Source organism: Aspergillus saccharolyticus (genome assembly GCF_003184585.1).
Source record: "Aspergillus saccharolyticus JOP 1030-1 unplaced genomic scaffold BP01scaffold_2, whole genome shotgun sequence".
In the NCBI taxonomy this organism is placed as follows: domain Eukaryota; kingdom Fungi; phylum Ascomycota; class Eurotiomycetes; order Eurotiales; family Aspergillaceae; genus Aspergillus; species Aspergillus saccharolyticus.
The window spans coordinates 372,127-397,835 of NW_020290612.1; the positions used below are offsets into that span (position 1 = coordinate 372,127).

Genomic DNA, 25,709 nt, shown 5'->3' on the forward strand with positions numbered 1-25,709 from the left:
AGTGGGTTCCGAGTTATACCGCGATAAATGAAATGGTACGTACTACAAAATACCTCGCATGGTGAACCAACATCACATACGGTCTACAACAGGCAGTGTACCCATAGTAACTCATATAATCGTGTCAAGCTATATACACCGGCAAACGAACGACGAATCGCTAAGCAACACCCAAAAGAAGATACGGCTTGAGGGGCTAGACTACTCCCCCCTAGTAGGTATCGAAGCGGTCGGGAAGAACCACCGGGGCAATCAGGGTCCAGAGGTAAATCGCGTAACACACCCAGGCGCTGATGATCTTCACCCAACTGGCCCAGTAGGTCCGGCCCACCGGCGCAAAGTCGTCCGCCGCCTCCGGGTCCAGGTTCTGCGTGAGCAACGTGGCCACCCAGGTGGTCGCGAGGAAGAAGATAATGTGGAACAACGAGTAGTTGTACTGGGTGGAGCCTTTCTCATCATCCTTGGTGTCGTACTCGTCCTCGTCGTCGCTCTCGTCGAGGGCACTGGCGGGCAAGCTCCCACTGGCCACCGCCGCACGGAGCACCTCGGCCCGCATCTCACGTCGGCTGCTGGGCTGTTGGGTCACGAGACCATGCTCGTTGTCATCTGACTGCAGCTGCGAGTAGCTGTGGCCGCCCTTGGAGCCCAGCGCGATGCCCTGGGTGGCCGCCCGGGTGGTCGTGTACGCGATCGTGGCCATCGTGACAATCGCTCCCAACACAATGCTGGCCGTTCGCGTGCCCCGCGCACGAATCAAGGGGTTGCAGTGCCTGTCATCCGGCTCCATGGACACCGCTGACATGGTCAGGTAGGTGCAGTAGACCGTCACCATCGCGGCTTGGGCCAGCCCCGCGCGGGGGTTGGACTCCTGCACCATGGGCTGTACCGAGATGACCGAGATAATCAGGAAGATTACGAGATTGATCTAGAATTCCAAGTGAGCACGAAGGGACACCCCCATGGAATGCGAAAGGTGTATGTTACTTACAGTGATCGCGGCCTGGTTCATCGAGCACCCGCTGTGGGCGAAGAAGACATACATCAAGATCGTCATGGCCAAAGACGCCAGGTACATGCCCACGGTCGAGCCAATGAGCAGCCCGCGCCAAGTCCGCGAATCCTGGTCTTCGATCTTCTGCAGGCAGAGTTCAGCCCACGAGTGGGCCAAGTCCACGAGGAGGATCAGCCCGAGCAGCAGGAACAGCATGGCGCAGAAGAAGGCGATGTAATGTCCATAGACGAAAAAGAACGATTCCGGAATGAAGAATGACGTGACCACGAGCGCGAACCACAGGATGATCTTCGGACCCCAGAAACCATTCTGCAGGACTGCGCGGCCGTCTTTGGAGGATTGCACCCCCAGCAGTGCGAGAGCGAGGATCAAATGGAACAGACCCAGACCGAAGTTGATCCGATGCACCGCAACCCAGCCGTGACAGTCCTTGCCATCACATCGAATTTCCATGTAGTCCAGAGTCATGTGCTGAAGTTTCTTGAGCGCCCAGGGGGTGAGCATAATCCAGGAGACGATGGAGTTGAAGAGGAGGATGAAAGCGTAGGCGATTCTCGTCGCCATGCTGTGCACCTGTCAGTGACCGGCCGAGGGTGTTGCGGAGTCATCCGTCTCACCTATTCTGAAACTTTCCACAAGCGCTACATACTGCGGAGCAAGTGGCAGCACCGCAACAAGAGGTTGCGAGGGTGATGAGCTGGATCGCCATTAGTGGGCAGACAGGCGATGAGGATGGGTGATTACGTACCGTGCTGGCGCTCGGGATTGCCAACAAGGGCAGAGACAGAAGGGCCCCCATGATGTCGACCCTCAATGCCTCTGGAAGGAACTTAGGGGTGGAGAAGGGGTTGATATGAATAGTGTTGGAGAGTAAGAGTGAAGAGTATTGTATAAAGACCAGTGATCAGACTGCAGATCAAGCAACTGCAAGGCAGGCAGCAATGCAGTTGGTGAGTTTATCCAACTGCATCTCGCCCTGTCGTCATGTGAGGCACACCGCCGGCATCGGAGTTACTGCCTGCAAGCGGTCAGGCCCCCTTTTTTTGCCTTATCGGCGATAATCAGCGACTGGTCCTTGACACTTTGGCTGCAACTGCGGAGTCCCGTCAAATCCACTCGATTACGAGTCCCTCTTCCCCCCCCCCGTTAGAGGGGAAAAAAAAAAGAAAGGTTGGAGAAGACACTTGGAGCAAACGAAAATCTACTCCGTACTCCGTATTCTCCCTCTCTCTCTCCTGCTCTGCTCGATCTTTGCTGTTCTTTTCCCCTCGTGTGCTTTTTACTCTTCCGACTCTCATTCACTCCTTATCAGTCCTCTCCTATCATTTTACCCCATTTCCCTCAGATTGGGTACACTCACTACTACACATTCGTTTGCCTCAATTGGCGCTATCATATGTCATATACTAACTAGCTGATCTATCGGAAAATACTACTAAGACAGACACAGACTACTAGCCCCCCCCGTCTTCCTTGCCGTCGGTCTTCGTCTTGCGGTTATCGTGACGTGATAACGTTTCTCCTCTGCACCATCCGTGGAACAACTCGGAGTCCCAATCTACAAATAATCAAATCACTGGCTGTTCTGCAACTCCTCCTTCCCCACCTTTCTAAAGAGTCTTTGCATGTGAAGCTCGACTGGGCGTTCTGGCGCAGAAAGGCACTCCAAACCACCGCAACATGGCGCTTTCATCCCATCAGACAAAGCGATTTATCTCCGTGATAGCCGCAACTGTGGTTGCGCTCGCCTGTGGAACGAATGTATGGTATCCCTTCGCCAGTGGTTGCTATCTCAATCCGGTTTCTGATTAGATCAGTATGCATACTCCGCCTGGGCGCCGCAGTTCGCCCAACAGATGAAGATTTCGGCCACCCAGAGCAACTTCATCGTAAGAACATCCTTTCAGCTATGTTGACGGAGACTCACCATTGTCAGGGTGCGGCGGGAAATCTGGGCATGTATGCGTCGGGCATCCCACTGGGTCTATTGACGGATGCTCGAGGTCCTCGTCTGACCACCTTCCTGGGAGCTATCTCCCTTGGCGTGGGCTATTATCCCATCCATCTGGGTACGCGCTGGTCCGTCGGCTTGGTGAAGATCTCCCGCTAACGTACCGGATGCGTGCAGCATACGAGGGCGGGCCAGGCTCTCTCGGCACCTTTTTCTTGTCGTTCTTCAGCTTCCTGACGGGCTTCGGCAGTGCCTCCGCATTTTCAGCATCCATCAAAACTTGTGCGTTCACTTGAGATTGTGTCGGAATCTGTGCTAAAGACAATGGATGGCAGCGGCGTCGAACTTCCCCGAGCACCGTGGAACGGCTACTGCATTTCCTCTGGCCGCCTTCGGCCTGAGCGCCTTCTTCTGGTCGACGATATCCACCGTCTTGTTCAAAGATGATACCGGTCGCTTCCTCCTATTACTGGCGCTGGGAACGTGTATCCTGAACCTGGTTTCTATCCCGTTCCTTCGCATTTTGTCGCCCAGCGACCCATATTTGCCGCTCGGCAGAGACCGATCGCCGGGAGTCGAATCGCGTCGATTGCGCAAAACAAGGTCCACCGAGCTGCGATCGGGCGAAGACTCTGATGAAGCAGGTACGCAAAGATATGAAATCTCAACTCAACCCCCGGGCCATACTCGGTCGCAGTCGAACGCGTCGATCCCCACACTCCCCAGCCACAACCCCGATGTTAACGAGACCTCTTCCCTGGTACCCAAAGTCCCATTCAGAACCTCCCACGAATCCATCTCTGAGCACGCAGGGGAAGAAGTTGAAGATGATGCCATGTCTGATGTTGCTCCCGACTCACCTCATCCAGACGTCAGAGGCTTGGCGATGCTTTCGACGGTCGAGTTCTGGCAGCTCTTCCTGACAATGGCGCTTCTGTCGGGCATTGGCCTGATGACTATCAAGTAAGTATTCGTTGAATCGTTGACGGTGCATGCAGCTAACCTCGACCAGCAACATCGGAAACAGCGTAAGACTCTCTTGATGCCCGCTCCGGTTGGATGCTAATCTCCGCAGGCCAAGGCACTCTGGAAATACTACGACGACAGCGCGAGCCCGAAGTTCATCCAGCAGCGACAGGTCATGCATGTCTCGATCTTGTCATTCGGCAACTTCATCGGGCGTCTCTTGAGTGGTACGTGCTGAAACCCACCCTCCGTCTGCTTCCTGAACTCATGTCTTGTGTGACCTGCAGGGATCGGCTCCGATCTTCTAGTCAAAAAACTGAACATGTCTCGGTTCTGGTGCCTGTTCATGTCGGCTCTGGTCTTCACGATCACCCAGCTGGCTGGATCGTCAATCTCCAATCCTCACCAATTAGCCATCGTGTCGGGCTTCACGGGGATTGCCTACGGGTTTTTGTTCGGCGTGTTCCCCTCCCTGGTGGCCCACAATTTCGGCATCAACGGCCTTTCGCAGAACTGGGGCGTCATGACCCTGGCCCCGGTCTTCAGTGGGAATGTGTTCAACCTTCTGTACGGTCACACCTACGACCACCACTCCGTGGTAGGGCCGGATGGCGACCGGGAGTGTCCTGATGGACTGGCCTGCTACCAGGCAGCCTACTACACCACCTTTGTTTCTGGCGTGGCCGGACTGGTTGTGTGCTTGTGGACCATCCTGCGCGAAAAGCGCATCCATGGCGCTATGCAAAAGAAGTTCGAACATGAACGACTTGCTTAGCTGTCGTAGGAATGCCGGCTTCTTCAGAACCTCAGAGAACCAGTCTGCGAGTTCTGGCCTCTTGCGTATATGATACCCCGGCTTGTGATCCGGCTTTCGGGGAGAGATGCATACTTAGTATGTTTATCGAGAGAGGTTCGAGTCATTGTGAATGGGATGACCATAGACTTGAGTATAGAGCCATAGACTAAGCAAATATATTTGAGTGCTTGTATAACCTTCGAGGTGTCCACTTCTCCACGTATACAGAAAAGAGATGATTTGCTACGTGCGAGGCCTAGTTCCACCGTCTCGGTCACCCTGGAGTATCCCGGGGGAGAACCCCCGGACCCCCCTTTCTTTCAGCTTCCTGGCTAGACGTAGTCCTATATCCCAGTTCATAAGGCGTCCCGGGGGAGAACCCCCGGACCACCATTTCCAACCAGGCATGCTACGATATGTGCTTCGCTCCAAACTCGACTCCCTCCTAAGAACCCCAAAGACAATGAATGGCATGATTCATAAAAGCAAGCATAGGTCCTCTCCTACCCCTTTCAGTAATTAAGAAATAACTCAATCCCAACCCCAACCCCCAAACCATAAGTGGAAGTAATAGATAGAATCAAGAGACCACCCCCAGAACCCTCACAAAAACATTATTCTTCCCCGCCGCCGTCTGCCCGATGAAGTTATCCCGTGCCATCTCCACATTCGCGCGGCGCGTGTCGTGGAGGGCGAGCTCGTAGCGCCGGAACAGCGTGCCTAGCACGAGGTGCATCCAGGCGGAGTTCATACTATGAGCATGAGCATGAGCATGAGCACGAGTCACTAGCCCACAACTCAGATGGCATGCCAAGGAGGTGGACTCACTTCTGGCCCAGACACCCTAATGTCCCCTTGGAGGCAGGCACAAGATACCGCTGCAGGCGCTGCACGTCCGCGGGGTCGTCGAGTAGCCATCGTTCAGGGTGGAAGCGGGTCGGGGCGGGGAAGATGTGCGGGTCGCGGAGGATGAAGTAGGTGGACATGCTTACTGGAGTCTGGATTTGATTGTGAATTCATTAAGAAGTTCCATAATTTAATTATTGTGGGGGAGGGAGGGAGGTGGATTTTGTGGCGGTGGGGGTGGTTGGATTCAGAAAGCAGCAACGGGAAAGAAGGGGTTCAGAGAAACGTACTCCAGCTGGGATCTGCCACTGCTTGTAGTGTAGGGTCTCGTTTGGTGCGAGGCGCGGGAGGCGAGTAGTGACGAGGGAGGAGAGTCGGAGGCCTTCTTTGATTGTTGCGCTCTGAGGGGGTTCGGGGTATGAGTTTCTCGAAGTGTATGTTTCAGGTTCAGGTTTATATAACACCCCCCGGAGAGGGTATAGATCAAGTATGGTGAGAGTAAAGGATCAACCACATACAAGAAAAGGAAGTCGCTCCAACCTCTCCAACGCCGGCACGGTGCTCGCATCCGCAATATTGGCACAGAGCTCCGCTCTCAGCTTCCGGTGGACGGCCTCGTTATCCAGGATATGGAAGATGGTGATGGCGAGGGCTTGGGCAGGGGCATCCGTGCCGGCCATCATGAGGAAGATGGCGTCGTCCGCGAGACGGGACGGGGTCTTTTCGCTGGGGGGCACGGCGGGGTCTGCGAGGATGGATGGGTAGATGGCTTGTTGGTTGCTGTCTTGTGGATAAGAAGGAGAGGTGGTGCAGGGTGGTTGTTGGTGTTGGTGAATGGCGTGGCGGACGAAGCTTTTCACATCCTGATAGTTACTCAATTAACCCGTGAGACACACTCCCCCGCCATCTACGTGATACTCATACAAACTCTTGAGACAGAAAGACAAACTCAACGTACCTGCTCCATCCCCATGATATACCCAAACGGCGGACACAACTTCTCCGCCATCGCCGGCCACCTCCTCGCTAGAGACACTAGGAACGGCAGATGCCGATTCATGCGGCAAAACTCGAACATCCAGTTGATCCGCAACTTCCAAGTGGGCGCCAGTTCCGCATCCTCGAGGTAATGGAACCCCTGCTGGCGGCCGAAGCAGTACTGCGAGAGCGTATCCGCGGTGAAACACTGGAACGCCGTATGCAGCTCCAGACAGTCCGCACTGCCCACCACGGCCGCAAAATGCCGGAGCAGCAGCTCGATATTGGTGCGGAGGGCCGGCTCGATCTGCAGAATGGCGTGTTTCTTGAAGAACTGGCCCAGCACGCGGCGGCGGTCGCGGTGCAGCTCGTGGCCCTCGGTCGAGAAGAGCGACTGCGGGTAGGCGATGAAGCTGAAACCGGCTTCTTTGTCGCGGTGCGTGCCAGGGCCGGAGTACAGCGTGGCGTAGTAGTCGGGGTCGCGGATGTGGAGCTCGTTGGGCTTGACGCGCACGATGGGGCCGTACTGGTCGTGTAACTCGTTGATTTTCCAGGTGAAGATGCCGCCTTGGACGAGTTGATAGTACATCTCGTACAAGCCGGTGGCGGCGGCGAGACGCGGGCCTGGGAAGCGTGCTAGAGGGCTGAGGGTTAATCGGTAGATGATGAGTCCGGCTGTGAACAAGAGGCCCAGGAGGGTGAGATCGAGCACCAGCGTTGCTATCCTCATGAAATCCATCGTGCCGGGTCTTTTGACCTGTGCTTTGGTATACAGTAGTCAATGCGCTGCGTTTTTGCAGGAGCAACAAAGGCAAACGGGTCAGGGACGCACTGGAGAGGTATATCATCATCGGTCCATTTCATTGGCACACAAGGCACGCATCGCCAGCTTCTCAGCTGTACGAGCTGATCTTCTACCCGTGCCCCCGACCAATCGTTAATGATCCGTTACCCTCAAACCTTTGCACAAGTTGCAGTTGTGCGTGCTTGCTGGCTTGATGGGCGTTTTCCTATGAAGGCCATGATCATCCGCCAGGGTTGTACTTGGTGAATCCGCTCAGTGACACACCACTAGTACTTACCAATCATACATGCAGACATTCAAGGTTCGCAAGAAGCCAAGGATACCGCATAAGCACAGCCAATGAAGCATGAAGTAAGCAGTCGTCTGATTAAGAGGTCATAAGGTCGAAGATAAAGCACATTGTGATTGATTGCAGGGAATATAGATAAACGAATACTGAACATGAGACAGATCCCCTGCACAACCACAGGGTCAATCCTTTCTCTTTTTTTGTCATATCTCTCGCTTGTCCTGTTTGTGGTGTGCCGTCGGATTCCGTACCGCGTGCAATGTATGCTGTGGATCCCGACCAGCCGATCTTCCCCGTCCCATATCGGAATTAAGAATAAAACAGAGTGAATGTGTGCGGGGGTTTGGGGGATGGGCAAGAGAGTGTAAGAATAAGATCAATCCAAGGAGAAGGTACAATTAGTTAATCCGATATACAACCAGCCAATGACAAGACTCGTAAAGGGTATCAAAAAGACCAAGGAAGATCAGACCAGAGACCTCAGCAACGCGCGCAATGCACGTTGTGATCGACGGCGCGAAACGCTCGCGTCCAACAGACTGAACGCGGCCTTCCAGGGTTAGACGCTCTTGGGCGACTTGGTTGGGGACTCGGCGGGTTGTTCAACCACGTCCGACAATCGCATTCTCTTGGCTAGGGGCTCACCCGGACTGTCACTGTTCGCATTGGTGGGGGGAGTTTTGTCCACAAGCTGCCGCTCCAGGTCGGCAACGCGCTGTTTGAGATCGTCCTCACGCCGTTGAGCCTCCTCCAAGGACCGTCGCAGACGGACCTCCGAGTCACGAACAATCATCTCAGACCGGCGGGCGGTCGCATCGCTCCGCTCGAGTTCCGCGACGCGACCGCGGAAAAGTTCGTTGATGAACTCCAGCTCGCTTACGCGCGTCTTGAGGGATGTATTGGCCGCCAGGAGACCTTCATAGGTCTGGGGAGAATCGGGGTGACGGTCGCCCACCGCCGAGGTCGACGTCGGGGAAGGCTGGCGCACCTGAGCCGAGGGCATAGCATTTGGCGGATTCATGCCATGGTCACCGATGGTCACACTGTCGAACAAATGTTGTGGGGCGATATTGGAGTTGTGCAGCGATTGGGTGTGCGGTTGCTGCACTGGAGGCAGACCAGGGGTTTCCGTCCGCGGCACCGGCGAGTTGGATCGGTCGGAATGGCCTGGGGACGTCTTACGCGACGCGCGACGATTGCCATGCGACCCAAGCGGCGGAGTTCCTGCCTCGGATCGGGAGGCAGAGAGACCATTGGTATCGATAGCACCACCGGACTAATATACAAGAGGAGACATGGACCGTTAGCAACAGTGGGCCGAAAAAGAAGACGTCAGGGAAGAGAGAAAAATTTTCGAGTCGTGTACTCACCTTGCGCTTGGTGCCTTGACCAGCGGTCTTGACGCGGTTGCGACTTTTGATCACATCGGTCTTGAGGCTTATCGGACGAGGCCTCCCATGTAGTTTCAGAAAAAGACCACAGGCGTTGCAGAGCACGGAGCCGAGTTCGTCACGGCGCCAGAGGGGGGTGGTGGAGGTGCCGCAATTCTGGCACACAGGCTGTAATTGAGGACGTTTTTGATCAGCTAATGTGGTCGCCATGGTCTTTGAGGCAGCAAATGGGGCGGAAGAGCAGGGAAGAAGATGGGGAAGATGAGGAGACGGCGCTGATAGTGGATGGGAGGAGAAAGAGCGCTGGGTTGATAAGATCGGGAGAGATTTGATGGGCTGGAGCGATAAGGCACAGGTGGTGCGGCGCCAAGACCCCAGCGGCTGCTGATAACAGCAAGACGAGGGGATTCCGGATCAAAAGGGGAAAAATTCCTCCACCCCATTAATGCATGGAGAACTATTATGTCGTAGTACGTAGTGTGTAGATAAGGGGATTATTCTCCCCCACCCCCCGTTGTCATCGCGATAAGCCCACAAACTCCAGATTGACTTACAGGATTATTGCCTTGTCCTCCAGTGGTGGCCGCTGGGGATGATGTCGCGTAGGTCATATTAGCCATGCCGTGATTCGCATTGCTACTCGATGCTCTGGACACGTAAGATCCGTCAGCAAAGACCGTGCTCCAAGGCAATCAGGTCGACTCCCCCGGTCGAAATCACCCGACTCCGTCCTGGACCTGTTTACCACCTTATGGTTTCCCTCTGCTCCCTCGGCCAAAAGACGCTGCAAGAATACGTACCGCAAATTGGACGTGGGCGCCGATGCGACCGATGCCAGAGCAGACAATCCGGGTAAGGAGGGACCAAGCGAGCTGGGGAACGCACTGCCGTTGCTGTTGCTATTGCCGGGACTGTGGGTGAACTTGTCCAAAGGACTGAGTTCCGGAATGGCCCCGGAATACTGCGACGACGCGGATGAGACTCCAGTCACTGTATCGGTTGTAGATTGACGCGAGTCCAGCTGACTCTCTTCGGAGGACGAGCCCTGGGTGTAGGCGGGTTCGTGGGACTGAGGGTTCGACGGTGACGGAGGTCGGAGGGCTGGGTCGATGGGCGACGCCCGGAACAGGAGTGAAGCCACTGTGGAGGATGTCGTCGAGTATTGACTAGAAATCCGGCCTCAATTGACCGAACTGTGAAGAGGTCTACCCGTGTCGCGTCGTGACTTTGAGTAGTTGTATGGGTCGAGGGAGGGTTGGCGCTGCTGGAGGAGAGGACCAGCCACAAACAGGGAGGAATGATTCGGAATGTCTTCCTGCACCAGCAACATGCAAGTGTTCAGTAGACGAGCTGAAAAAAAAATATCCCGTCCGCGCTTGCTGAGGTCGATCGGTCGGCTGAATTGACCAAGGGTCTTCGAGCCGATATAGCAGATAAGGAGCGAACTAAATCAGCGAGGCTGTCCGTGAGATGAGACAACGAGACTCGACTCGAAGGACAACAATCGGAATGAGCGACAAGGAAGAGAGACACGCGCAACAGAGACCATCAATTGAACTGCCTGACAGGCGGATCAGATGATCATCCGGAGTTTAACGCGAAGAGGACTGGGGGGGTTGAAGAAGAAGCAGAAGAAGTAAAGGTGAGATTGGAGGAAGCGTGATGGGGGGTGGTCGGGGGTGGGAACGAGATTGATTGATTAACTTATCGCCTACAAACCAACTTAGGGAGACACTTATCGATTGTTGCCCTCTTACGGCGGCTGGGGGGCTGGACTGGACCCAATCTGGGCTCCTTTTATTTTATTCTTGTAAGTCAATTCGTGACTTTCAGATGCTTTCTAGTCGCTTTTCTTGTTTTTTAGTTAAGTAGCCGGTTGATGATGCCGTCATCAGATCAATAAATAAAAAAAAAAGAAGAGAAGTACACTACTGTACATCGAGTACATGCTAATAAGTACATGCTGTACTCGACACCTGCTGAACAATTGATTGTTTTCGTCTCGTGTCTTATCTTCCTACACGATTAACAATCAATGAACCACTTAACTAACTACTCCTCCGTACTTGGGACTGAGCCCGGAATGAGTCCTGGCAATGTTGTTGCCGTGCCCCTGCATACCCCTGTTCTCATCGCTATAATCTTCTTCTTAGGGGGTGATTGTACCAACTACGGAGTACTTACCAAGCGAGTCCAACCCTAAGATCGATCGCTTCTTGGGTTTGGGGCTCGAAGTGAAACCGGTTTCCCGCACGGGATCCAAACAGTCGAATTGGCCACGATGACCAACTTAACGAAGTACTGTCTATATGCATGAATTGATACTCAGTAACAAGACTGAGACTCGAGACTGGGGCTGATTGCCCAGGCTCTCTCCTGCGCTCTATTACTCGAGAATCTCCAACTACTGAATAGTAGTAGGCAATATCCCACCATACTGACCACTTGCACACGACGGTTCTTCGCAGTAATCATAACCCACCACCGTTCTGGGTCTTCAAAGCTCTGGTTCACTCTTCCAATGCATCATCTTCCATGCTCTTCATCCAGGGGGTTTTTTAATTTTTTATGTTGTTTTTGTGTCGATGTTCATTAAGCTTGGGTGGAGCCCGCATTTTCAAAACCATCGGAGGAGAGACGCCGTGGCGGTGTCGTATCGTCTGGTCAGATATGTGGCGGCGTAGGACCCTGGTTCAGTCCAGGACCAATGGTAGAGCCGGCAGGGGAGACCGGGGGGTTGGTATCTGTACAGTAACTTATTCTTCTGGTAAGAACAAGCCACAGCCGTACAACAGGAAGAAGATGACAGCGTGAAGTGAGTGAGTGAGGGAGTGAGGGAGTGAGGGAGGGAGTCCCTCCGCTTTACTCCCTCCGTACTAAGTTCCAACTTACTCTACTCTCCTTCTCCTCCACTACTCAATTCCACCCGCCCGTTTCATTTGCCGTTTCTGTTGCTAGTCCAGCTTGTCACCAGTAATGCCTTGAGTCTTCTTTTGTCCATTTCACCTCTCCTAATTTATTTCTTTCTCTTCGTTCATTTCATGCCCCTGTCACCCCCAATAGCTTTGCCTCCGCTCCCTTTCATATGAATTGAATGCTGGTTGCCTCCTCCTCCTCCTCCTCCTCCCCGGTCCTTGCAGTCCTATACCACTCGCTGCCACCATGCCAAAGAATCGACCCGCAACCTCCGGCTATGCCCGTTTGGCGCAGGAAGAAGAAGACCGAGCCCATGATCCTTATGATTATTCAGACGACGACGACCTGCAGCAGGACTCCCAGACCATCTCCCAATCTGCTCCCCGATATGCCCCGATCTCTGCACGAACCGGTCTGGCCTCGCCTCCCGAGCCGCGACGAAGACTGAGTGGACAGTATCACCGGCGGGGACGGAGGAATTCGGGCGTGGACATAAAAGCCATCAATGCGCGCCTCGAGCGCTGGGCCGAAGAGATTGCTTCCAAATTCAAGATCCATCGAGTCAAGGGAAAGACGTTCGAGGAGGAGAAGCTAGAGATATACCACTCAGTCTTTCAGGCGCCCGATGGGGTCCGGCCAGTCACGGCAGAAGTTCTCGAATCCGATGAGATCGAGGGCGCTGCGCGGAGAGCTCGCGAAGAGTTCGAAGAGGTCGTGGAGAGTGTCCGCATCGCGATCGAGATGGGGGTCCATCCCCGCATGATTTCCCAGGGTAGTTCCGGCAGTTATTTCGCTCGCAACAGCGAGGGTAAGGTCGTCGGAGTCTTCAAACCCAAGGATGAAGAACCGTATGCCTCTCGCAATCCCAAATGGACCAAGTGGATTCACCGCAACTTATTTCCCTGTTTCTTTGGGCGAGCGTGTCTCATCCCGAACCTCTCCTATGTCTCCGAGGCGGCGGCGTATGTTCTCGACTCCCGGCTGCAGACCAATCTCGTTCCATACACCGATATCGTTTGGTTATCCTCCAAGTCGTTCTTTTACGACTTCTGGGATCGCAGAAAAGCCTGGATGGGCAAAAAGTCCCTTCCGCCCAAGGCCGGTAGTTTCCAGGTCTTCCTCAAAGGCTACAAAGATGCGAATCTCTTCCTGCGCGACCACCCCTGGCCGGATCAGACAAATACGGGCTTTAGAGCAGAAGATGCTCCCAAGCGAAAGAAGCGGCCTTGGAACGAAGCATGTCGCCCGTCTGGGATACACTCGGATGACGAAGAAGAAGAGGAATACCACGACGGCCAGACGCGCACACCATCGCCGCGCGAAGAAAGCAGAGAACGGCGCTTCTATTGGACGGAGAGCCTGAAGCAGTCATTCAGGGAAGAACTCGAGAAGCTCGTTATCCTGGACTACATCATGCGAAATACGGACCGAGGACTAGACAATTGGATGATCAAGATCGATTGGCGGACTGAGGAAGTTTCCATCGTCGCCGAGGCGCCCAAGCCGAACGGAGCGCAGCAGACTCCTCAAGATGATGATGACGATGATGACTTACCCCCTGCTCGCCCGGTAGCGGTCAATTCAGACGGAGCGACTACTGCGCCTCACCCTTACCGAAGGCACGAGTCAATGCTTGCGGTCAGTCGCACGGGGACTCCCTTAACCACTACTGAGCCCTACGCAACAATCCAAATCGGTGCCATTGATAATAGTCTATCCTGGCCATGGAAACATCCTGATGCGGTAAGTGGTATTATGATGCTGACAGGGCGATGACTCCGGCTAATAACCTACCAGTGGCGGAGCTTTCCATTCGGCTGGCTGTTCCTTCCAGTCTCCCTGATCGGTCAACCATTCTCGCAGAAGACTCGTGATCATTTTCTACCACTTCTGACCTCGACTGCCTGGTGGAGCGGCACACAGATGGCTTTACGTCGTGTCTTCTCACAGGATGATGATTTCAAGGAAAGCATGTTCGCGAGACAGATTGCAGTCATGAAGGGTCAAGCGTGGAATGTCGTGGAGACGTTGAAGCATCCCGACCATGGACCACTTGAATTGACCAGGAGAACGCGGGTCTGCGTCTGGGATGATCTCGTGGATGTGCCGGTGGCGATTCCCCTCCGCGGCCCCTCGACGGAAGCACAAAGACGCAAAGTGAAGAGCTACGAAAATTACGACAAACACAGCACTTATGATCCCGATAATGAGGAAATGGATATTGGTGCCTCTATGTCCCTGGGATCAGGGCCTGAGGTCGACCTCCTTGGACTCAGCTCGCCTGCCAACGAATTGCCAAATCCCAACAGGTTCGAACTCTCCAGAGGGCGCGGCTCCGCGTCGGGCCATGACAGGGCGCTCTCCGGGAGCCCGGCCACCATGGATGACCGGTATGGCCGCAACAGCATTGACGAGCTGAGTCATGGCAGAGACCTGGAACGCAGCTGGGCCACGCTTCCTCCTCGGCCAGGTCACCGACACCAGAAACACAACTCCGTCTCGAGCAACCGTGGCCAGGCCCACCTGCTCTGGAGCAGCGATGATCTTGAGGGTGATCTTGGATATGCAGCCGCGGAAGGCATGGAAGGCAACCAACGGAAAGTGATTGTCGAACGGCTCGAGGCCGTCAAAAGCAAGAATCCTGTGTTTACCTGGTGTTAAACATGGGATTCGGCTCGACATCTCCTTCCCACCCCCCCTTCTTTTCTTCTCCTCTTCTTCTTTATACTCTTCGACCTCGGCTCCCCATTTAGCGTGTATTATGATAATCTGGCATGAGGAGTTCGTTTCTGATGATTTGCAAGGGACGGCAGTTGTTGGAAAATATTTTCTTAGACAATGGAAGTTGATCTTCACGTGGAATATTGTGGGAGACTTAATAGTTCAGACTTACACGCGGTATATAATTTGAGTTTTTTGTGTTAATGAGAAAACCAAGTATATAATTGAAATACTGAAACACTTCCAGCCCTGGGGATCAAGGATAGATGCGGTTTTGATTTGCCTAACATGATTCCATGTCTTCCGAACCGTATGATGTCTCTATTAACACAATCCATACATGATTCGTGACTCGCCCGCAATCTTATCTATCGCCGATTTCTTGGCATCGCCTCTCTCCATGCAGTGGTCATCGTCCATCATCATCATCCATCCTCCAATTCCCCATCTCTCACTTCACGCCCACCTTTCTCCTACCTTTTTCTTTCTTCAGCTAGTTTCCGCCGACATAAGTAGCCTCATGTAACGTCTACTCCATCTGCAGTTGTCGTCTACACTCACTCGTTCCTCATCTCGACGCCACCGGACTCCCGCCCTCCGAGGTGTATGCTCAGTCTGACCGTCTCTCTTTGAACCACCCATCCTCACTTGAGGACGCTTTGAATTTCTCATCACAGATCTACCCTGGATGCTTCTATCACGCTCTCTTCGACCGGGTTCCTCTTCGCGATCTTAAATTTGTCTCCCAAGGATCTGCATCACCCTCGCGCGCGTGTCTCGCCGCTGCAGTCGCAGCAGACACAATCTGACAGTCATGGCCTCCTCCCACGCCGCCATGCTGCTGGACCCACGGGCGCACAAGAAGCAACTCCAAAAGAAGAACGGTAAAGCTTCCCCGGAGCCCGAGCTCGAAGTATCCCCTCACCACTCCCACCCAGACCCCTCACCCATGGCTGCTGAAACCCCGCACGCCGAAGGACCTTCGTCTCCATTGCTCTTTTCGACGATGCAGAGCCCTTCCCCTCCCCATAACATCCTTGGACCAGAAACAGAAGACTCATCGTTCCCAGGATCATCGAAGACTCAACCGGACCCTTCCTCCACACTCGCCAGCCCGCGCAGCTCCGCCTCTTCCATCGCCCCGGCGGGTACCGCTTCCGCAGCACATCTGCTCCTCAGCAGCCCGCGCCGGCGGCAGCCGCGAGGAGGCAGCTCGAAATCCACCTCGGCCTCGAATATGTCAACATCGCGATCCGGGACACGCACCCCTTCGCTGGTGGACGATGCGGGGAGCGTTTCGTCGCAGGCCCCTCAGGTTGCGCCCACCACGATCGACGTCGAATTTGTGAGCGCGAGTCCGGACTTTGACGAGGGCGATCGCAGGAGCATCAAACGCGGCTCAGAACACCTCGATGTTGATGATGACGTCACTGGCGCGCGTCCTGGGAGCTTCATTGAGGATATGTATGGCGTGGAGAGACGTGTGAGGCAGCCGATCAAGAAAATCAAAGCAGAGAGGGACGAAGAAGTGAAGCCAGGGAAGACAGATACGAACTTTAGTGGCGGTGGAAACTCGGAACTAGGATCTTGGATGAAAGAGGGGCGCGATCAGGCGGATTCGTCTTCGTCTGCCGCGAACGTCGTGGACTTGACGACCGGTAGGATGGATCCCAAATCGCATCGTCGGTTTTCGGCTAACTCTTGCAGATGTCTCGGCTGTAGCGACCGACGACGATGAGATTCAGGTTACAGGGTCTAATGATCTCAGTCTACAGAGGGTGTGTTATGGAAAGATTGATGGGGCGACGATCCAAGCACAGCTGGTTCCAAAACCTTCCGCTCATGCGCTTTTCGCAGCCTCGCAGCATGACTGGCCGACGATCAAACTCGGGGTCCATCGAAAAACGCGCGAGAACAATCGGATTGAAGTATCCGATCCGAACGGGAAGATATTCGGTGCAGTTGATGCTCGGACAGCCGGAGTTGTTGTGCCTCTGTTGGATTCGTCTGCCTTAAAGGTGGATCTAACTGCACGGCTAGACTTTCGAAGGAGAAAGGATAATGAGTGGCCATGGGCACCCTGCTCCGAGACCTTTCGGGCCTCTATCAATTTATACGGTCTCCGCAAAGATGCCACCATGGTCGGCAAGCACCTCGGACAGCATAACGTATGGCTTACAACGCCTAACGCGGTGGAACAAGGCGTGCCGACGCTCAATCCTCATGCGGAGATGCGGAGGGCTCAGGCTACGTTCAAGCCATCGGCGGCCGCTAGAGGTCGCGTAGGGGTCAGCTACGAAATGCGGACCGCCGAAGAAGTCAACGATGCAGTAATGAAGATGTTCGATCAGCTGCAGAGCAATGACAACTTGCCTGAGATGGAGCCTCCTTCTGGCGTGGTGACCCCGTTGCTTCGTCATCAGAAGCAGGCGCTCTGGTTCATGACTGAAAAGGAGAAACCGCGCACCTTTGGTCCCAATGAGGCAGACAACAATTCCCTGTGGCGTAGGGATTACGGGGCCGGCGGAAGGAGAAAATACCGCGAGATCATCAGTGGGACGGTGCTCGACGAAGAGCCTCCGCAGAGCTTGGGTGGGCTTTTGGCCGACATGATGGGTCTCGGCAAGACACTGAGCATACTCTCGCTGGTTGTGAGCTCGTTGGATGAGTCTTGCCAGTGGGTTGGGCAGATCCCCGATCCGGCGCTGGTCAAAAGCCATCCGGGCATCCGCAATACGAAGACAACCTTACTGGTGGCGCCCCTCAGCGCGGTCAACAACTGGGTGGCGCAGATCAAAGAACATCTCCGTGACGATGCCATTTCGTACTACGTTTTTCATGGCTCTGCTCGGACCAACGACGTGGAAGAATTATCCAAGTATGACCTGGTCATCACGACGTACAGTATCATCCTCAGTGAACTGTCGGGGAGAGGAGCGAAGCGAGGGGTGAGTCCGTTGACCAAGATGAACATGTTTCGCATCGTCCTGGACGAAGCGCATACCATCCGCGAACAGAGCGCGGCCCAGACGCAGGCCATCTTCAAGCTCAACTCGCAGCGTCGCTGGTCAGTGACTGGAACGCCTATCCAGAACCGCCTGGATGATTTATTTTCGGTCACGAGATTTCTGGGTCTTTACCCCTACGACGATCGCAGTCGCTTTGGCATGCACATCCTGAGTCGCTTCAAGATGGGCGATGCCACGGTGCTGGCTAGTCTGCGGGTGCTTGTTGATTCATTTACGCTGCGCCGCGTCAAAGACAAGATTGACCTTCCCCCGCGTCAAGACCTGATTATCATGTTGAAATTCTCCGAAAAGGAGCGACAGCTGCATGAGTTCTTCCGGAAGGAGTCGAATGTCATGATGCGGGTGATCGCCGGCGAAACGAAATCGCAGATGAAGGGACGCATGTACCACCATATTCTGAAAGCCATGATGATTCTACGGCAGGTCAGCGCCCACGGCAAGGAGCTTCTCGACCCGGACGACCGCAAGCGCATCAAGGGGCTGAGCGTCCAGGACGCGATCGATCTGGAGGAAGGGGTGACTGGCGACAGCAGTGGCGCCGTCGACAAGAAGGCCTACGAGATGTTCACGCTCATGCAGGAGTCCTCGGCCGATACCTGCGCCACGTGTGGGAAGCGGCTCGAGGAGCCCAGCTCCTTTAATAATACAGTCGACCGCCAAGCGCCGGTGGCCATTGTGCTCCCCTGCTTTGACGTGCTGTGCCCGGACTGCTTCGCGGGGTGGAACCATGCCTTCGAGCAAGCGCAGTCGCGCCAGGTCCCTGACCTCCGGTGCCAGGTCTGCGACGGCTGGATCCCTGCCTCGTACTCCGTCATCACCGTGGGCGGGTTGGTAGATTACGTGGTGGAGCAGGCGCGCGCAAAGCAGAGCCGCAAGCAGGCGAAAACGCTGGGGGAGTACGAAGGGCCGCATACCAAGACCAACGCGCTGGTCGCGCAGCTGCTCACGACCGCCGAGGAAAGTCAAACCCAAAGCTTGGAGCGGCCGTACAAGAGCGTGGTCTTCTCGGCGTGGACGTCGCATCTGGATTTGATTGAGATCGCGCTGCGCGACAACGGGCTGACGGGGTTCACGCGGCTGGACGGGACGATGACACTGTCGGCGCGCCACAAAGCGCTCGAGGAGTTCCAGCACAATGACACGATTACGGTACTGCTGGCGACGATCGGGGCAGGCGGCGTGGGGCTGAATCTGACGGCGGCGTCCAAGGTGTATATCATGGAGCCGCAGTACAACCCAGCGGCGGTGGCGCAGGCAGTGGACCGGGTGCACCGCATCGGGCAGACACGGCCGGTGACGACGGTGCAGTTCATCATGACGGACAGCATCGAAGAGAAGATCTTTGAGTTGGCGAAGAAGAAGCAGCAGCTGGCGGATCTGAGTATGAACCGGGGGAAGTTGGACAAGCGAGAGGTGCAGGAGCAGCGGATGCACGAATACCGGAGTTTATTCAAGTGATTTTGCGTCCTGTTTCCGTTCGATACCCGGTGGTTTATTATGGATGGATGGATGGATGGATAAGTGGCGTTTACAATTTCTCTTTTTTTTTTTTCGATTGGGTCAGGGATCTACGGCATGACATATACAGAGAGAAAGAGCAGAGACATCATGAAGCTACACAGCGAGGATATCGACAAGACGGCGATTACCCATATAGAGGGATGTTACCTTTGCTTGCGTGCTTAATGAAGTACTACAGTATCTAGAATCCGCACTAATCATATCGCATTCCCCTCCATATTACTTCAACGTGCAATAATACATCGCCACTGCAACTGCCCTTCTAACCGTTGAAGAACGAGATCACAAACGATCTCCATAAATCCCCACCTCCATCGCTCCCAACACCCCCTCCAACCGTCCCCGTAACTGCTTCAACTCCCTAATCCTCTCCTCCCTTTCCCCCTCCCACCTTCTCAACTCCCCCTCCAACTCTCTAATCCGAGCTTCTTGATCGGCCTCACTCGACCCAATCCCCGGCAGCACCGAAATCAAATACTCAATCTGCTGCTCCTTGATGACCAAATCCCGTGCCAGTTCACGCTGCCGCGCCGCAAACGTCCGCGGCGAGTCCGGCGCTGGCGGCGCATTGGGATCTGCTGCTGCTTGTTGTCCTTCCGCACTCCCCCCTGCACCCGCTACTCCACTACCACCCTGCTGCTGCTGCTGCTGCAGGGTGGACGTTTCATTCTGGTTCTGGGTTTGATTGGCCTGTTGCGCTGCTAACGGGGCGCTGGCGGGCACGGGCGGCGCGGAGGAGTTCTTGGGGATTTTGGCGAGGGCGGGGGCGGCGGGGGCGTTATTTTGGGTCGTGGCGGGGATGATTGCGGGGCTGTTGTCGTGGTAGGTTGTGAGGTAGCCTAGAGTTGCGTAGAATTGGGTTGCAAGCTGGATTGTTGTTAGTGGGTGGGTGGGTTGGTTTGTTGGGGAGTGGGTTGGGGATTGGATTGGGACTGTATTCGGGGAGAGGGACAGACTTGGTCGAGGCAGGTTTGGAGTTGGGTTAAGATGTCTGCCATTTTCTTGTGCGCACTAAGGTGGTTGTCTGGTATGGAGAATGTTGACAGAGATGAAATGGTGTGTGTTGGTACGAAGGTCTGGTGAAAAGCGGAGAGAGGAAGAGGAGATCAGATGCCAAACCGCGATAAAGAAAGTCAGATAAGATTAAGAAAACCCGCCTCCGCTGCCTCTTTCTTTCCGCAATACTGTACGTATATCTTTTCTTCAGAACTCACCACCACCACCACACCCCACCAGAACGAACTTTGAACTGATCAAAGAAATAAGGAGATCATGAAACAATGACAACAACAACAACAACATCAACAACCACCCTCTCCCTCTTCACCCGCCGCGTCTACCACCTCCCCCCACCCCCACTCCCCAAAACCAAACACTCCAACCGCGCCAGCTTCCTCGACTTCGCCCGCCGCCACGACCTCGACCGCTCCTCCACCGTCTTTGTCGGCAACCTCTACGAATACACCGTCCAGGCCGATCTGCGCCACGCCGCCGCGCTGTGTCTGCACCGCACCGGCGGCCGCAGCGACCACGGCATCGACCACCTCGGCACCTGGCACCTCCCGGGCCACGAGACCCCGTTGCATGTGGCGGTGCAGTGTAAAGCGCACCGACGCCGCGTGGGGCCTGCGTGTATCCGGGAGTTGGAGGGCGTGCTTGCGCGGCGGATGCCACATACCTGGCGGCTTGCCGCCCACAACCCTCCGCGCGTCGGGATGTTGGTGAATTACCGCGAGGCGACGGCAGGCGTGCGCACCGCGCTGCAGCGGAGTAGTCTGCCCCTCGTCTATCTGATGGTGGATCTACGGGGGACGCTGCGGCAGGCGCTGTGGAATGAGGCGGTTGAGGCGCTGGGGGTGGCGCCGTTGGGGGTGGAGGTTGTGCATGGGTTGAAAGAAGGAGAAGCAGAAGCAGAAGCAGAAGCACCCGTAAATTTGCCAGGCAAACCGGAAGCGAATGGGGAGACAGAACTACGGAAACAATTGGCGTGGTGGGAGGAGGAGGGAGAGGTCATACCTAGCGGTGGGCTACCCGAGTTGCATTCGGGCACGCACAACAGCCAGACACCGCCGATACGCTTGACCTGGGATGGGCAGGAGTTGCCCGGGATGGACGAGGTGGAGGCGTTGATGCTGCGGCAGGAGGAGAAATGGTGGCGGCTGTGGAATCTGTGGCCGGAGGATCAAGAAACGAAATACGAGGCGCTCTCCGTGATCCAGAGCCGATTCCCAGAGGAGAAGCCGCTGCTCTGGGCGACGGGCGGGGTGCCCAGTTTGCTGTCGGAGAAGGATCGCGCGGGTTTGGTGCGCGAGTTGGAAGCTATGGGGTTGAGTAGGGGCGTTGCAGAGGAGCAGTCACAGTCACAGTCACAAGCCCCAAGTCCTACGTGAGAGAATACCAGTATAGAAGCCAACAAACACGCATCAAAACTGGATTCAAAGGGGGTATAATTATATAGATACAGTCAAGGAAACGCCACCAACCCAACGACTCCATAACACGGAACCAACCAACAAGCTCAACCCTGCATCGTCGACCAGAAGTAATTCGAATAAAAGAACCGCGAGAACTTCGGGTCGATGTTGACCACATGCACATCCCCCTTGCGACTATTCCGAATAACCGCTTTATTAAAGTTGCCCGTCTCGTCCGCCTCAATATCCACACCCAGCGATCGATAGATCTTCAATCGCAGACTGCTCAATGTTATCAGCTGTTAGCCATCAAACCGCTTCCAAGAAAGAGGCCACACAGGGCAACCCACAGCGTCGCATCATCCATCTCCCTCTCCCTGCGCGTCGGCTCATCGCCCTCGACCCCCTGCGCTTCCAGATCCGCCAGCCGCTCCTTCAGCATCTCCAACTCGCCCTCCAGCCGCTCGGACTCGATCTCCAGCTCGGTCGCGGCCTTGGCGATGCGGAACTTCTTGGTGTCGAGCTCGACCATCTCGGCGGCGTGCTTGCCGGCGTCGTGTGCGGCCAGGGCCTCCTCTTGCTGGTTGTTGAGGGCGGAGAGGTGGCGTGAGAGTTTGCGCAGGGCGGACTCGGCCTCGCGCATGCGCAGCTCACGCGACTGCTGAAGCGTGGCGAGCGAGTCATTGATGCGCGTGACGGCTTGTTTGTCGGGTTGAATGTTGAAGTTGCCGATAGTGTGGTGGATGAGCTATCGAAAGTTAGTTTGGGGGTGGTTTTCCTCAAGGGGCGATGTGTTGCGTACAGTAGCGGGGCTTTCGTCGAGTAACATTTTTGCTGTGGTTGAGTTTGCGATTCTGCTAGTGGTGGTGATGATGGTGGGTGGATAAGGATGTTGAATGGGGAGGAGAGTTGATAACGGAGGGGTTGTTGCTTCGAGCAACGCGCGCCACAGTTTGTTTACTTTTGTACTTTAGTATTATGTACTCCGTACTCCGAGAAGATTCCGCCAAGCCACGTTTAGTCTGCACCGCCACATAACCTGACGACACTGGCGTCACGGGGAAATGAGAGAGAGTTGCCTATGCTTCACTTTCACATTCAATAACAACAGCAACAACAGCCCTCTTCATCGGGTCTTTGTGTATTTCTGTTCCATCAGTGTGTACGATACTTCAAAGAAAAGCCAGAACATAGTTCCTCACGATGGGCTCCAACCTCCCATGTAAGTGAACCTCCTCAGATCAAAACACTCAACAGTCACTTGCTTGTCCCCCCGCAGAAAACTGACAGCCAGCAGATGCCGCGGATGCAGAGAGGTACAGCACCACCTTGCCCTTCTCTGACCACACCCTGTTCTCCTAGCTGAGCTCGACTAATTTCACTTATAGTCCGCTCAAACCTGCCGAACTCCAAGTCCTGCGCGCCCAGTACGAGAAAGAAGGCGACTATGTCGGCATTCAGACCAAATTCAACTTTGCTTGGGTGAGATACCTACCAACCTACCAACCAACATACACCTGCCTGCCCTACATTCCATCCAGCTATCTACACTCTAGCCAGCCTTCAACACCAATCTTCATACATGACAGACCCAATAAACCACGTCCAACTAACACCTCCGCGCAATCTAGGGCCTGATAAAATCCACCTCCCGCACCGATCAACAAGAAGGCGTGCGCCTTCTGTCCGAGATCTTCCGCGCCGCCCCGGAGCGCCGCCGCGAGTGCCTCTACTACCTCGCGCTGGGCAACTACAAGCTGGGCAACTACGGCGAGGCGCGGCGGTACAACGACCTCCTCCTGGAAAAGGAGCCGGCCAACCTGCAAGCGGCCAGCCTGGGGACTCTGATCGACGAGAAGGTCAGCAAGGAGGGGTTGTTGGGGATTGCGATTGTGGGTGGGCTGGCGTTGGCGGCGGGTGTGGTCGGGGGGATTGTGTTGCGGGGGACGAAGAGGCGGTAATCGTCCTGTTTCGGTGTCTCTCAGATCCTGGAGAGGAATGATGGAGGGAGGGGGAGGTTTGTGAGGGGGTGGTGTATATATGGTTTGGTGGTTGTGGTTTGGTGGTTGGGTTGTATGTCTGCTGCTACTGCTGGATGAATGATTCGATTGCTCGGTTTGTTATTTATGGTTTAGCATGATGGGCGTTGGGTAATGAATATGACGGTTGTTGCTCGTGGTATTGGTCTGAGCTTGGTCATGAAGTGAACTATGGTTGGTAGGAAGAAGCTACAGTAGCTAATTTGCCAGGAAATATGCTTGTCTTCTGGAGCTTTTGTATTTAAATCAAGCTCTTGCCGCGCCAATCGTTCAAATTGACAGCAAGCGCCAAGACGAATCGACGACTATGCTCCGCAGATGAAGCACCATGTCAACGCCATAGACGCAAAGCTTCTAACTTCGTCAGACCAGATTGATATGATGTATGATGAATGAATCAATTGGACCCAGAAACCGACACTCCAAACTCCATGCTGGAATCACAGCGAGACCGCCAGGGCATCACGAAATCATGGGGTCGACCTCCCCACTATTGGTCATTACAGTGTCGTTGGAGCCATTCTGACTGGTCCCAGGGTTACTGTTATGGCTGCTAGAGGTAGAATTATTGTCCCCCAAGCCAAGGTTCAGCTTCTCGGGAATATCCTTCTTAGCCTCGCGAGCCTTCTGCTCTGCCCAGACGCGCAGCTTGACCAGGTTGCGCAGGCGCGCTTCTTTACAGTCTCCTTGGTTTTGCAGGATCGCCTCGTTCACACGATTGGCAATATCTTTACGGAGCTCGGGTTGGAGCAGAGGGGCTAATGACGGGGAAAGATTATCCGCGGGAAAGATCAGGAGTGCGAGGGTCCTCTCGAGATCTTCCAAAAAGTGCGGGTTGGTGGGCGCCCGTGGAGCGAGTTGCGAGGTTGCGAACTCTAGGGCTGGACTGATGTCTCCATCAGGCGTAGAGGTGCACGAGCGGATCAGCTCAACCAGCTGCAGACGCAGCAAGGCAAAGTGCAAGGGAGGATTCTCATCCAAGATCTATTTTGGTGCAAGTTAGCCGGAGGCTCTGAACCAAAATGTGATCAAATTGTAAAGATGTGGCTTCGAATCATATAAGTTCTTGATGATGATGAGTGTTTATCGACCAAATCCCGAAGGATTGTTCCGAGTGGTGCATGAAACTGATCTAATCATACGAAGGGAATCGGCAGTACTGGGGATGTTTCTTACCTGAGGGTTGAGCTCATTGATCTTTTCAATGGCCATTTGTATATTCCCAGAGTGAATCGCAGTACGAATCTCGACTCTTTCCTGAATCGCTTCGATATCAGCTCTAGGTTGGATGTTGGCTTCCAGGGCAAATTTCTTCGCCGCAGCCGGGTAGCCATTGGTAATGAGGTAGTCCATCACCAAATGATTGATATCACTTTTGAGAGTATCACGTTAGCGAGCGCTCGTACTCCACGTCATGACAAAACAATGGGCACAGTGACAAAAAAGGTTCAGTAACACAAGTTAAATATTTTCTCCTCACATTGATTCAGAGAGATTCCCAACTTGATTTTAAGATCATCATGTAGAACGGACGGAAACAGAGATCAGGACAACTCACGTTTTGGACGGCTTCACCTCGTCGACCTTCCGCTCAAACGGATGCCATGTTGGCGTGGTTGTTGGGGAAGAGGGAGACATCTGTTTCCCGTTAAGATCAAGCCACGAGGCAAGCACGGTACGTCAGGACGCATACGTAGTTTGCTGAAGACATGATTGCAGCTGGAACCCAATCAAGATCCTTGACACTGAGCCACCGGCGGTCTGTGAAGATGGAAAGCTTCGCAGGCGCGAGCCATGAGGTGGTGGGAAGAGAAGCTCCTGCAGGGGAGAGAGTGTGGTTCGGAAGAGGAGAAGAGAATTGACGGAGGGGGAGAAAATAAGGAAAAAGTAGCGGGCAGCTTCTAATCACGTGCTACTCACTAAGCCTAAACCGCAAGCGAAGGTCACGGACTGAAGCTAATCTTGAAGGAGTCAAGCGGCGATCATTCAGACTAAACTAAAGTCCGTATCGTGTATCGCCGCCTGCCAAATCCCC

The 25,709-nt window shown here is 54.6% G+C and overlaps 10 protein-coding genes across 10 annotated transcripts; 4 read left to right on the top strand and 6 right to left on the bottom strand.

Annotated features, from left to right (window-relative positions):
- Positions 1-100: 100 nt before the first annotated feature.
- On the bottom strand, positions 101-1,949 carry BP01DRAFT_352761 (serine incorporator domain-containing protein). Its single transcript, XM_025574010.1, has 4 exons — positions 1,761-1,949; positions 1,630-1,709; positions 989-1,577; positions 101-925 (listed from the first exon to the last, which is right to left on the bottom strand). Exons 1-4 carry the CDS (start codon positions 1,809-1,811, stop codon positions 212-214), a joined length of 1,434 nt encoding a protein of 477 aa, XP_025435217.1. The 5' UTR covers positions 1,812-1,949; the 3' UTR covers positions 101-211.
- Positions 1,950-2,692: 743 nt separating this feature from the next.
- BP01DRAFT_378800 (putative MFS transporter) lies at positions 2,693-4,704 on the top strand (the record flags this gene model as incomplete). Its single annotated transcript, XM_025577092.1, has 8 exons — positions 2,693-2,773; positions 2,830-2,901; positions 2,949-3,081; positions 3,141-3,245; positions 3,299-3,926; positions 3,976-3,991; positions 4,039-4,156; positions 4,217-4,704. The coding sequence occupies 8 exons, from the start codon at positions 2,693-2,695 to the stop codon at positions 4,702-4,704; spliced, it is 1,641 nt and encodes a 546-aa protein (XP_025435218.1).
- Positions 4,705-5,305: 601 nt separating this feature from the next.
- BP01DRAFT_388309 (cytochrome P450) lies at positions 5,306-7,458 on the bottom strand (the record flags this gene model as incomplete). Its single annotated transcript, XM_025577815.1, has 6 exons — positions 7,382-7,458; positions 6,530-7,306; positions 6,090-6,434; positions 5,862-5,972; positions 5,554-5,723; positions 5,306-5,477 (listed from the first exon to the last, which is right to left on the bottom strand). The coding sequence occupies exons 2-6, from the start codon at positions 7,286-7,288 to the stop codon at positions 5,306-5,308; spliced, it is 1,557 nt and encodes a 518-aa protein (XP_025435219.1). The 5' UTR covers positions 7,289-7,306; positions 7,382-7,458.
- A 629-nt stretch (positions 7,459-8,087) lies between these two features.
- BP01DRAFT_74305 (putative GATA transcription factor (AreB)) lies at positions 8,088-9,460 on the bottom strand. The gene is made up of 2 exons (XM_025580065.1): positions 9,014-9,460; positions 8,088-8,919 (listed from the first exon to the last, which is right to left on the bottom strand). Exons 1-2 carry the CDS (start codon positions 9,242-9,244, stop codon positions 8,203-8,205), a joined length of 948 nt encoding a protein of 315 aa, XP_025435220.1. The 5' UTR covers positions 9,245-9,460; the 3' UTR covers positions 8,088-8,202.
- Positions 9,461-12,196: 2,736 nt separating this feature from the next.
- On the top strand, positions 12,197-19,158 carry BP01DRAFT_287647 (uncharacterized protein; the record flags this gene model as incomplete). Its single annotated transcript, XM_025571506.1, has 4 exons — positions 12,197-13,693; positions 13,748-14,593; positions 15,573-16,329; positions 16,379-19,158. 4 exons carry the CDS (start codon positions 12,197-12,199, stop codon positions 19,156-19,158), a joined length of 5,880 nt encoding a protein of 1,959 aa, XP_025435221.1.
- A 345-nt stretch (positions 19,159-19,503) lies between these two features.
- Positions 19,504-20,295, bottom strand: BP01DRAFT_388313 (med21 domain-containing protein; the record flags this gene model as incomplete). Its single annotated transcript, XM_025577816.1, has 2 exons — positions 20,178-20,295; positions 19,504-20,088 (listed from the first exon to the last, which is right to left on the bottom strand). The coding sequence occupies exons 1-2, from the start codon at positions 20,217-20,219 to the stop codon at positions 19,504-19,506; spliced, it is 627 nt and encodes a 208-aa protein (XP_025435222.1). The 5' UTR covers positions 20,220-20,295.
- Positions 20,296-20,417: 122 nt separating this feature from the next.
- On the top strand, positions 20,418-21,719 carry BP01DRAFT_352768 (uncharacterized protein). The gene has a single exon (XM_025574011.1). It carries the CDS (start codon positions 20,502-20,504, stop codon positions 21,609-21,611), a length of 1,110 nt encoding a protein of 369 aa, XP_025435223.1. The 5' UTR covers positions 20,418-20,501; the 3' UTR covers positions 21,612-21,719.
- Positions 21,720-21,739: 20 nt separating this feature from the next.
- On the bottom strand, positions 21,740-22,464 carry BP01DRAFT_287400 (kinetochore Spc24 family protein; the record flags this gene model as incomplete). The annotated part of the gene is made up of 3 exons (XM_025571497.1): positions 21,740-21,917; positions 21,986-22,383; positions 22,438-22,464. The coding sequence occupies 3 exons, from the start codon at positions 22,462-22,464 to the stop codon at positions 21,740-21,742; spliced, it is 603 nt and encodes a 200-aa protein (XP_025435224.1).
- Positions 22,465-23,021: 557 nt separating this feature from the next.
- Positions 23,022-23,596, top strand: BP01DRAFT_287638 (mitochondrial fission 1 protein; the record flags this gene model as incomplete). Its single annotated transcript, XM_025571505.1, has 2 exons — positions 23,022-23,117; positions 23,267-23,596. Coding segments are annotated over 2 exons (426 nt in total), but the record flags the coding sequence as incomplete, so codon positions are not given.
- A 300-nt stretch (positions 23,597-23,896) lies between these two features.
- On the bottom strand, positions 23,897-25,489 carry BP01DRAFT_352772 (uncharacterized protein). Its single transcript, XM_025574012.1, has 4 exons — positions 25,365-25,489; positions 25,233-25,312; positions 24,851-25,046; positions 23,897-24,658 (listed from the first exon to the last, which is right to left on the bottom strand). The coding sequence occupies exons 2-4, from the start codon at positions 25,310-25,312 to the stop codon at positions 24,137-24,139; spliced, it is 798 nt and encodes a 265-aa protein (XP_025435226.1). The 5' UTR covers positions 25,365-25,489; the 3' UTR covers positions 23,897-24,136.
- Between the last annotated feature and the right edge of the window lie 220 nt (positions 25,490-25,709).